This window comes from Oryx dammah, unplaced genomic scaffold (assembly GCF_014754425.2).
Source record: "Oryx dammah isolate SB20612 unplaced genomic scaffold, SCBI_Odam_1.1 HiC_scaffold_19, whole genome shotgun sequence".
Classification (NCBI taxonomy): domain Eukaryota; kingdom Metazoa; phylum Chordata; class Mammalia; order Artiodactyla; family Bovidae; genus Oryx; species Oryx dammah.
The window spans coordinates 53,741,620-53,753,200 of record NW_024070203.1 but is presented as its reverse complement, the minus strand read 5'-3'; the positions used below and the strand labels follow the sequence as shown (position 1 = coordinate 53,753,200).

The following is an 11,581-nucleotide window of genomic DNA, read 5'->3' as shown; positions in this document are numbered from 1 at the left end:
GAAATGAGGAGAAGCATCAAAACAGGGAGTGTAGATTGTTATTTTAGGAAGCAAGCAGTGAAGGAAAGAGAACTTGAGAACCTGAGCATATTTGTGGAAAAGGGTAAAGTCAGTGAAAAGGATAACTAACAGACCTCCTGTTAAGGTCAGAAAGAAAATGGTTTTAAACCTCAGATGAAGGAATAATGTTAGGAAACGGTAAACTTCCTCTGTTTCCAGGGACAGGAAAAAAGAGTTGTGAAGCACTCTGTCTAAACTGAGGTTGCAAACAATGAATAAACATTGTTATAAACTTTTCAGTCATCCAGAAGACAAGCAGAGAGAAGGGAGATGGTTTGGTTGTGTTGGATTGGACAGGAGAGAGATTAAGACAAGAAACCAAGGAAAATTGAAAACATTGAAGAGAAAGACTGCGGGGATTCCAGGCTGAGTTGCTGAGAAAATATCTATCTTGATATGATCAGAAAGTAGATGTGGTACAAATTAGAAAGATAATGAGTGATAGTCAGATCGTTGTTAATTACAACTTTACAATGAGAGATGGCTGGGATCCCAAATCCCCATATCCTGGACTGCTGCTGCTGCTGCTGCTGCTGCTAAGTCGCTTCAGTTGACTCTGTGCGACCCCATAGACGGCAGCCCGCCAGGCTCCGCCGTCCCTGGGATTCTCCAGGCAAGAACACTGGAGTGGGTTGCCATTTCCTTCTCCAGTGCATGAAAGTGAAAAATAAAAGTGAAGTCACTCAGTCGTGTCCGACTCTTGGAGACTTCCACAGACTGCAGCCCACCAGGCTCCTCCATCCATGGGATTTTCCAGGCAAGAGTCCTGGAGTGCCAGTACTGGAGTGCCATTGCCTTCTCCATATCCTGGACTAGACAGATGCAAAACATTTACAAGAGACAAGAGAGACTAATGCAAACCGGTGGCATTGTTTGCTAGTATTTTGTCCCAAATTCCTATGTAGTTATTTTATCCTGGTGACCTGAGTAAGAACTTAAAGGTATACACCCTTTATTGCCTTTGGCTATATCTTTGCCTGAGTTCAGGTTGAGTGGTATTTGGTGCTTGTTTTCTCCTAAGCCCTGCCCTGGTCTCTGTATGTGGGAAAAATACTTTGAAAAGAAAGCAACACTAAGATAAGAGTTTACTCTTTGCTCTTCTATCCTGTTATCCATTATATAGTAAAACCCCATGTCTGTGAGCATTCCTTCTTCCTTCTTGTTGATTCATTTTAGTTTTTCAGTGAACAGGGTGGGTTCATCAGAAAACCTTGAACTTCTAGATAAGTGGTTCTTAAGGTGTGGAGGTGGGGGTGGGAGGGAAGCAAAAAGATATGAAACTCTCACAGGGAATGTTTCCAAGGAGAAGAAGATATTTGTGCATGAATGTATCTGTGTGTGCGTAGAAAGAGGAGGGAGCCCTGTAAAAATTTTCAGGAGATTCTGATAAACACCTGTGTTTCTTTTGAGTGAAAATCACTGTCCTGCAGATGAGCAAGTAAGAAGACAGCAGTGATATTGGAGTTTAATATTTGAAGAGGTGGGATGTCTCTGATAGGTGATAAAGTTCAGGAACTGGGCTACCAGCATGGGATGGAGGTGAAAATTACTGGCATAGAGGCCAGGAAAAGTGAGGCTGGAATACTGGGTACGTCTACCATAGGGTGACTGAGCTTTGGCCTTCTCCTCTGTCACCCACAGCACTTTCCGGAGCATCATGTACATAATGTGTGTTCAATAAATACTCTTAATAGACTGCATACATTTCAGAAAAATGTATTATTTTTAATATCAAGTATGTGAGCATGCAACATCGCTAAATACAAAAGTCATACAAGCTCACAAATGACTTCAGAGACTGCCACTCATAATTAAAGCACAACTTAGGGCCTATTAAGACATCATAAACATAGTTCCTTTCCTGTTTTCACTTGATGATTAGACATTTCCACCCTATTACTTGACTTCAGTCAGAAACCACTGCCTGCAGTTACATTTCTTTACCTCTTATTGCTTCTCCAAAGAGAACAATATCCTTTATGTTCTAAACCAGTGCATTTCCACTGTGTCTGAGTAAGACACAGGTGTTGAGCATTTACTGTGCACAGCTCTAGGGGTGCTACCTAAAAATTATAGGCTTCCTGCCTCTTATCTGCTGAAAAACATTTCTATGAATTTATGATATCAATATGTCAGCACAGGATGCTTAAAACTGAAAAAGGGTAAATTTGAAAAGTTTACACCTGTTGCACATCAGTTGAAAACCTGAAATTTTCACATTTCTAGTTAAACAAAATGAGTAGCATGGAACATAAAAAATCTAAACCATGCTACGTTAGCAGACTTCATTTCAGAAAAATGTCTTTGGGGAAGTATAACTCTAAAAAAGTTTTAATTAAATTTATTATTATTTTTTAAAAATACAATTGCTACTCAATCTGTTATTGCTCATCTAGATAACTTTGAGAAAAACAAATGCCCTTTTCAGCACTGTTTCCTCCTCTAAAATATGAAGACTGATCTAGTCCATCCCTAAAAGTTCCCTTCCATATAAACATGCTCTGTAACTGGCTTCAGATTTATGGCATGTGTAGTAGAAAACTCCCAGGAGTCAATAAACACAGGTTCAATTTTTATTTAATCATTTATTAGCTTTTTAAGCTTGTCAAACTTATACCTTATTCAATCTTAATTTCCTGATTTGTGAAATGGAATAATAGTACCTCTTTAAAAAAATTGTTTGAGGATTAAATGGGAGAATATGTGCTGTGAAGTGAATAGCATAAAGTCAGTTGGTTAACAGGCATTCAATGTGTATTATCAAATCAATGTCTTAGTTTTCTACTCTTTCCTTCTCTCCTTAAAAAATCAATTCCATGTATATTACTGACTTTCAAGTAAGAGATATTATGGTAAAACTTGGAAGATACTATGAACTTTTGCTGAGCAACATTTTAGGATGTGAATCTTTTGGTAATTTTCTGCCTTGGGAATATCTCTGCATTTGAATATAGCATACAAAGTAGCAGTAAGAGGTCAAAAATAATTCAAAGGCTCCATATGACTTCACAATTTAGCAACTATAGATATTCAAAGACGAGCATGATACCACATGCATTAATAATATATCACACAGGAATAGAAATCCTCCATATATACTCAGCACTAATCCTAAACTTTACAAAATCACATGAAATCAATTTGGAATTCCACAATTTTAAGGATGAAGAGAACTTTACCTACATTCACAAAAAAGCTATGAGTGTAACAGAGTATAATAAATAAGGATACTGTAAAAGTGATTGTATGGGTTGAATGTGTTAAATGGACTACCAGAAATTGTCTACAATAGCCTCAGGAGTTTCTTTTCCCACTTGTGAGTGTAATAACAGGTCAATTTGTTTGAACATTAAGTGGATATTTTGGATCCTATTGGGTTAAGCAGAAGGAAGTACTCTAAAATTTAATCTTTCCTATTTTCTCAAAGACTTACACTGTTAATTTTTTTTTTTTTACTATATGCTTGAGGACCAAGTGATATCCATGCCCCTATCCCACTCACTCAGAAAGTACTGTAGAGAGAGATGAGGGCAAACTTACCTTTCATCCTTCATGTAAATACAAAGGAGGGCTGAGTTCCTGGTGTATCCAGGTAGATTACCCGTTGAAACGCTGCTTAAACTATTTCATATGGAATGGTATCTAAGACCTTGAGGACAGTTAAGTGGGGTCTTTATTGTAAAGGGTCTTCCTTTTGCCTGCTATGTGTCCAGTAATTCATGAGCCATTGGCATATCACTGGTGCCTTATTTATTACCACTGAGAAATGATTTCATAATACTGACCAGAGTGATTACACAGCTCATAGAAACTTTCCATTTAAGAACCACAATGTCAAAACACAGCAGAGGCCATCAACAGTATTAATAAGGATTTTGTCAGCTTCTAATGATGATTATTATTGTATCAGATTGCAATTCACACTAATTATTAGTAAAAGTTTACAAACATTAAAAAGTGCATAATAACATTTGGATCTGATAGGGCTGAAAAAAGACATGAAAAATACAACACAAGGGCTTTACTTCTGTGATTGGTGTCCACATGATTGTAAGGTCTGGAGATAAGCTGTCCTCCAAATGTTAGTAGTATCATACAGCACTGTAAGAAATTTGATTTCAGAGAAGAAAATATTTCCAGTGCTTAGTATTATTTTCTATTTTCTTTCCCATATCCCCAGTTCTCAAAAATTCTCACAATTGGAAATAAAAATATTAGTCAGAAAAAGTTCTCCATTTGGGAATAAGACAAAATTTGCAGACTGAACTCTGGTCTGTGCAGACACCAAACAGACTGAATTCAGGTAATATTCACATTAATGGATATTTTCAAATGTCTGTATAATAAGCAAAGGAGTCCTGATGAATCTGTTAGACTTAATTCATCAGCAGTGAATTAAGGGGACAGATTATTTTTTAAAAAAAGTGTGTCCTATCTTGTGTACACCACCACGCTATGGAGCAGAATTTTTAGGCAGCCCTTTAAAAAATGAGTGGTATAAAAATTCACAGTAATGTGCATCATTTTTGTTTTTCATAAGCAATCGAAGAAGGGGGGCAGTGCTGAGCATCTATATTGTACAATACAAAACAGTGTAAATAACAAAGCAGGAACACACAGATACATGATGCTAAAAACAGTACTTTCTGGATGGTTCTTTTACTGGGTGAATACTCAGGCCAGAGATATTTAAACTCTGGGGTTCAACCAACCCTTTGCTATTAGACACAATTAAATCCTCTGACATTGTGAGGGGCCAGATGCTACAGGAAGAATCATCATCTAGATCACTGCTACTCTCTACAAGCATTTCATCATATGGTCAAGTGAAAGGATCCGTACAAAAATGACATCCAAACACAAGCCACATGATTTCAACCATTGCTAATGCCAGAGGTAGAGAAAAGTCTGTCTGCAGCCACAGCCTCTGCCCCCACTTTTAACATAACAAGCAGGTTCCTGCAAAGCAGTACAGCCATTTTCTTCTTCCCCTTTTCACTCTTGGAAATAAATGCATTCCAGCCAGGTCTGGAGATTGGAGACATCGTCAGGTGTTGAAGAAGGTCAAAGTGGAGTGTTAACTTTCAGATTTCGCTGCTTCTCCCTGGGCTTCCCCACTTTGTTCTGTTGAATTTCGCTGTGCATCTTCTTCCCCTTCTGTTAGAGACAAAAACAAGGATAAAGGCAAAATAAAAATGACTGCTTTTATTTACTGACTCTCAACATATCTTTTTGGAAATGTTAGAAATCCTCTATTCAGAAATCCTCATACAGACAAGTACATTTTCTTGGTAATCAATGCCCCATCAAGAAAACAGCTTATGACTTTCCTTAGGATTTAGCCACTGGTGGCTCAGTGGTTAAGACTCCATGCTCCCAAAGCAGGGGCTTGGGTTCAATTCTTGGTCCAATCCCTGGGCATGTGGCAACTAAAGATTCCACATGCCTCAATTAAGACCTGGCACAGCCAAAATATACAAATAAATAAATAAATATTAAAAAGAAAGAAAACAGCTTAAATGTTTCAGCGCCAGTGCTAAGCCACTTCAGTCATGTCCGACTGCGATCCCATGGACTGTAGCCCACCATGCTCCTCTGTCCATGGGATTCTCCAGGCAAGAATACTGGAGTGGGTTGCCATACCCTCCTCCAGGGGATCTTCCCAACCCAGGGATTGAACCCATGTCTCTTATGTCTCCTGGATTAGCAGGCAAGTTCTTTACCACTAGTGCCACCTCGGAACCCCTAAATGTTTCAAGGGAAGACTAATTCTGGTTCTGGGAGAGCGTGGCTCAAAAAGGCAAAAAATAACTGAATTTTTTAAGTGATTAGTGATGCTCTATGCTTTTGATAAATAGCTGGGAAATCTCATGGCCAGGTCATGGTCATGGCATGGCACCTGTAACTTCACCAGTTACAGACATCGAATGTGTCTTTAGGCAGAAATCAGAAGTGGGGAACAAGCTTACCTTTTTATGTTTGACTATCTTATTTTAAGAAATATTTTAAAATTATGTTTTACATTATTTTGAACACATGATGATAACCTAGCTGACTTCTCAGAGGTTTAATTAATTTAAATTAAAAACAACAGTGGAAGGACATCATGTCAGGTGGTTACCCCCTAGTTGGATAGTTATGATGGCCTCTGGCCTGCCCTGATGGAACTTATGTACAAATCCAATAAAACCACCTTCATAATTGCACCCTTAGCAGCAATCTAAACACCAAAATGAAAAAATGCTTTCTCTCCATATTGGGTTACTTTAATGGGTGCAAGCTGCAGGCAATTCTTGATTCAAAGATTTAAATATTTACACGTGTTTACTAAGCAACCATGGCTTAGTAGACAAAATATTTGGAGGTCTTGCAAATTTTTACTAAGAATTTATTACCATCACTCAAATTCATAGAGGTAAGTAGGCTGTTCATTATTTAGCTGGAAACGTTGAGGGCAATTTCTCCTTTACGCTTAACAAGTACATATAAGACACCTCACCATACACCATACTTTGTGCTGTGCTTAGTCACTCAGTCGTGTATGACACTTTGCAACCTCATGAACTGTAGCCCGCCAGGCTCCTCTATTCATGGCATTCTCCAGACAAGAATACTTGAGTGGGTAGCCATTCCCTTCTCCAGGAGATCTTCCTGACCCAGGGATGGAACCCAGTCTTCTGAATTGCAGGCGGCTTCTCTCTACCGTCTGAGGCACCAGGGTAGCCCACACCATACTTTAGGGAAATTTAAAGCAGTTTTTCCACATAAAAATCATATTCTGTTCTAAAGGAGTTTCAAAAATATGACACATTATATAGAATGTTCATGTACTATTTTCATTATTAGAGCAATGAGGATGCCCCCAAGGTGTGCAGATAGCCGAATCTGAGATGTGTAGATTAGCATATGAAATAAGAACTTGATAAACAGGAGGAGCTCTTGGCAGCCAAAATAAAGAAGTCACATTAGGGCGGATGCAAGACAGTAGAATATTAAAGATGAAAGTGACTCCATAAATACAAGATGAGGATCTTGACTCCATGAGGCTTGGGACTTTCTGGGTATCCAGGGACACTTCTCAGGGCTCAGCATAATGCTGCAGACACAGAACTGTGGCTAAATAGATGCTTGTTAACAAATCAAGATAAACATGAGACAATAATATTGTTGAACAAACACTTAAAAAGAAGCCGAAATATTCAGGAACTACAAAGGAAGTCCCATAGTATTCTCAGCTAGTGTTATTTAATTTGTCACTGTACAGTTGTCATTTTTTAAATATTTTAGGCTTTGGGTCATAGTTATTATTTTTAGGTCTTTGTATTTAGAATAATAAAGTCAGTGCTATTTATACTTTGCCTTAGTCTGGACTTTGTGATTTTTTTAAGAAAAACAAAATTCTTTCAGAGTCCACTGAATTTTTGCAATTAACATGTAGAAATATTTTAACATCTGGAAGCATAAAGTTTTCTGAGTTATTTTAAATTATTAATATTCAATTATAGTATATTAACATCAAATATAAATGTATTTATGTATTAATATAAAATTTCAATTTATTTAAATTTTAACATAATCTATATAGATTATATTGAGACTATAATTTCTGTTATAAGAAAGGTCTTGTGGCTAATGGGTCTTAATTTCAGTGAAAACAACAACAACAAAAATAAATTAAACTACACTATGAATAAAAATATCCTCATGTTCAGTTCAGTTCAGTTCAGTCGCTCAGTCGTGTCCGACTCCTTGAGACCCCATGAAATGCAGCATGCCAGGCCTCCCTGTCCATCACCAACTCCCAGAGTTCACCCAAACCCACGTCCATCTAGTCGGTGATGCCATCCAGCCATCTCATCCTCTGTCATCCTCTTTTCCTCCTGCCCCCAATCCCTCCCAGCATCTGAGTCTTTTCCAATGAGTCAACTCTTCTCATGAGGTGGCCAAAGTACTGGAGTTTCAGCTTTAGCATCATTCCTTCCAAAGAACACCCAGGACTGATCTCCTTTAGGATGGACTGGTTGGATCTCCTTACAGTCCATGGGACTCTCAAGAGTCTTCTCCAACACCACAGTTCAAAAGCATCAATTCTTCGGTGCTCAGCTTTCTTCACAGTCCAACTCTCACATCCATACATGACCACAGGAAAAACAATAGCCTTGACTGGACGGACCTTTGTTGGCAAAGTAATGTCTCTGCTTTTGAATATGCTATCTGGATTGGTCATAACTCTCCTTCCAAGGAGTAAGCGTCTTTTAATTTTATGGCTGCAATCACCATCTGCTGTGATTTTGGAGCCCCCCAAAATAAAGTCTGACACTGTTTCCACTGTTTCCCCATCTATTTCCCATAAAGTGATGGGACCAGATGCCATGATCTCAGTTTCCTGAATGTTGAGCTTTAAGCCTAAGAGTGGCTAAATTAATGTAGATTATTTAAAATAGAATATTTATATAAAATATAAATTTAATGAAAAATTTTAACAAATTCTCAAAGATTGATGGAAAAAAATATATCTACTTCTTTATGCCACCAAATTGGAATGATTCCCTACAGGCTTTCTCAGAGTTAGCAGTTAATTTTAAATATTAACTCCCAGTAGTAAAGATAGAGAAACAATGAAAACTAAAATATACTTCAATCTGTGTGCTCCACAGAAGTGACTGTTATGGTTTTATTTTCAACCTGAATTTGAAAAGACCAAGGCATAACTTGCTGACCTGTAATCACTGAATAAAGTTCTGTCCCTAAGCATTTTAAGATAGTGTTGCTGAGCTAGTTCATTCATATATGTATGTTTTGACTCAGTTTTCCAATACTATAACTGGAAGGCTTTGCATAAAAATTCTAACAGCATAGAAGTTACAACAACAATATCAAGTTGTTATCACAAGTCAGAAATTGATCAGTGTTTTTCATATGTATAACACTATTGTTCCTTAATCATGAACTGCTTTTTACTTTAAAAGATTTTTTGCACAAATTTTTTTTTCAGAGAAATACATTCAGCTTTGATACTTGCAAAAGCTATGGATGGAAGAACTATCAGGGGATTCAGAAGTATTTTGACATGTCAAACTTGTTTTACTTTTTCATTGGTAAAGTTAGATTTGGTGGGTAGGACTTTGGGGCCCAAAAATAAGACAGCTTTTCAAACTCAGTCTATGATTCAAGGAAAACGAAAAGAACTTCTTACTTAAAGTTTGTTTATGTAACCAACTATTTTACTTTTATTCTCAACAAAAATGGTCCTAGAGACCCTTTTATTTTGAAATGGTTCTTGAAATTGAGGTCTGTCAGACTCACCTGTGAATCTTGTTAAACATCTAATGTTGTTAAATGTCAGAGGTGGCCAGTATTGTCCTAGCTCCAGCTTTGTTAAATGTTCTTCATATTTAAGAGCTTTTATAGAGATAAGGATTAAAAAAAAACAAACAGTCATGTGTTTCATTGACTGAATTAGTAAAATCAGATTAAGGTCTCTGCATCTGAGTAGGAAACTCTGTAAAGCAGAGTGCGTGTGATTAAGAGATTAGTACCTGCCTTTTACCTTACCTTATATATAAAACTGTTTATGACTCTCTCTATTAGGTTACTTCCAAAGATGTTTTTTTTTTCATGCCTTAATCCTACTTAGTGAAATGCTGCAAATCACTCCATTTTCACAGAGAGATGTCAAACAACTCACCTGTCTTGTTGATATCAAGACCTGCTAATTTCAAGGCTAATTCATTGCTGTTGCCACTTGCAGAGGAAACCAGGATATCATGTATTGCATTTCTTCTACCCGTTCTTCCTGAAGCAATAAAATCTGCATATGTAGTTTCCACATCAGTCATTGCTAACAAATATCCACATAGCAGGGGCTACAAAAAAGAGAAAAAATCATAGGTAAATATAATGGCGGACAATGGTAAACACTTAATAAAAACACTTGTTAAATTACTAGCCTAAAATATGAATGTGAAATAACTGTCTTGCTTACATGTCTACAAAGCAAGTAATACTTTGATTACTGACAGTCAGGGAATGTTTTCTGTGAAGAGCCTGGTAGTAACTATTCTAGGTGTGGAGAGTATATATAGTCTTTATCCAACTACTCAACTTTGTGGTTGTAATGCAAAAGCAGTCAGAAAGAATACATTAAATAAAAGTAATAAACTCTATTTATAAAAATAGGCCTACGGCCAGATTTGGCCTGCATGCCATAGTTTGTGGCTGCTGGAGTAGGAAATGGCAACGCACTCCAATAGTCTTGCCTGGAAAATCCCATGGAAAGTGGAGCCTGATATGTTACAGTCCATGGGGTCATAAACAGTTGGACACACTGAGCAACTGAGCACACAGTTTGTGGACAACTGGTTTAGATCCTAAAATTCTCCATCTCTAATATCATTTTAGTCAGTCTTCACCCCAGAGAGAAGAACTTGAGATCAGTAGCATACCAAGGTAGTAGGAGTGGAGCGGAAGGGTTCCATCCTAGAGGTAAGTAGTAAGCAAGGGTGTTATTTGCAGAGAATATAAGAACAATAATGAGACTGGCCAAAATCCAGTTTGCTTTTTATTATCACCATGCACCCGCAATTCTAAGCTGTACCGATGATCAAATACTTTTCCCACCCAGTGCAGGAGGATAGCTCCCTCATTGCCCTTTTGGAAAGTCATTCCTTGAGAAGAATAATCTTTCTTGATTGAATCTTTGAAACAAAACCTTCAAATTTAAAAAGGAGTCAATGAATGTGAGTTTTCCCAAACAGATATGGTAACACACATACTTAAATATTTAATGAAGAAATATTTTCAAAGTAGAATATGAGATACATGTAATTACAAAAGATCACCAAATGTAAGTCTTTAAGTTCATTTTCTATGTTAAAAACCCATGTCTTTTCCTGAAGGTCAATGGCAGATGAATATTAATTTTGTTTAAACAGAAATTTAAAATAACACAATTTCTCTCCTACTCCTAGAGAGTCAAAGTACATTTGATGACAGTTTAAAATTAAAAATGCATAACCAATAATCATGAGAAAGGAAACTTTTCAAAATATATGAAATGTAGAAGAGGCTAAAATTGTGGAACCCATCATGGACATGCACACTGTCACTCTGAAATAAAATGATGCCATTTACAGTGCAATTCAGGATGGTAGTCAGGCACCTTCCTTAAGACTTACTTCTTCTTCCAGTGTGTAACTAGAGAGCTATTAATTTAATCTGGGGAAATATTTTATACTCTCCTGTAAGAGCAAGCTGAAAGAGGAAAAAGGGAAGAACATAATACAAGCTTTGAAATAGGCAATATGTGAATACTGCACACTTTACTGTGACTATATTAAGGATAACATTGGTTTCCAATCACTTGACTATATTTACCATTCTTCTTTATGGCAATGTGATTTAATGGAGATTTAGCAAAATCTCCAAATGCTTCTCAGAAGATCCTAGGTTTAGTCCTGGCTTTGCCATTGGGTTATGGAGTCATAGTCAAGAAATCACTTGACCTTCTGACCTTCCATTT

At 37.1% G+C, this 11,581-nt stretch overlaps 1 protein-coding gene across 5 annotated transcripts in view; it reads right to left on the bottom strand.

The window, feature by feature from the left end:
* Positions 1–1,771: 1,771 nt before the first annotated feature.
* Positions 1,772–11,581, bottom strand: part of PKIA (cAMP-dependent protein kinase inhibitor alpha) — a 99,802-nt gene continuing 89,992 nt past the window's right edge. For all 5 annotated transcript variants that reach the window (XR_005724682.1, XM_040261985.1, XM_040261984.1 and 2 more), the window contains 2 exons: positions 9,749–9,926; positions 1,772–5,217 (listed from right to left, as the gene is read on the bottom strand). Coding sequence is in view for 4 of the 5 variants with exons in the window: in XM_040261983.1 (XP_040117917.1) it covers positions 5,138–5,217; positions 9,749–9,926 (258 nt within the window). In the remaining variant the exon portion in view is untranslated. The remainder of the gene's footprint in view (positions 5,218–9,748; positions 9,927–11,581) is intronic.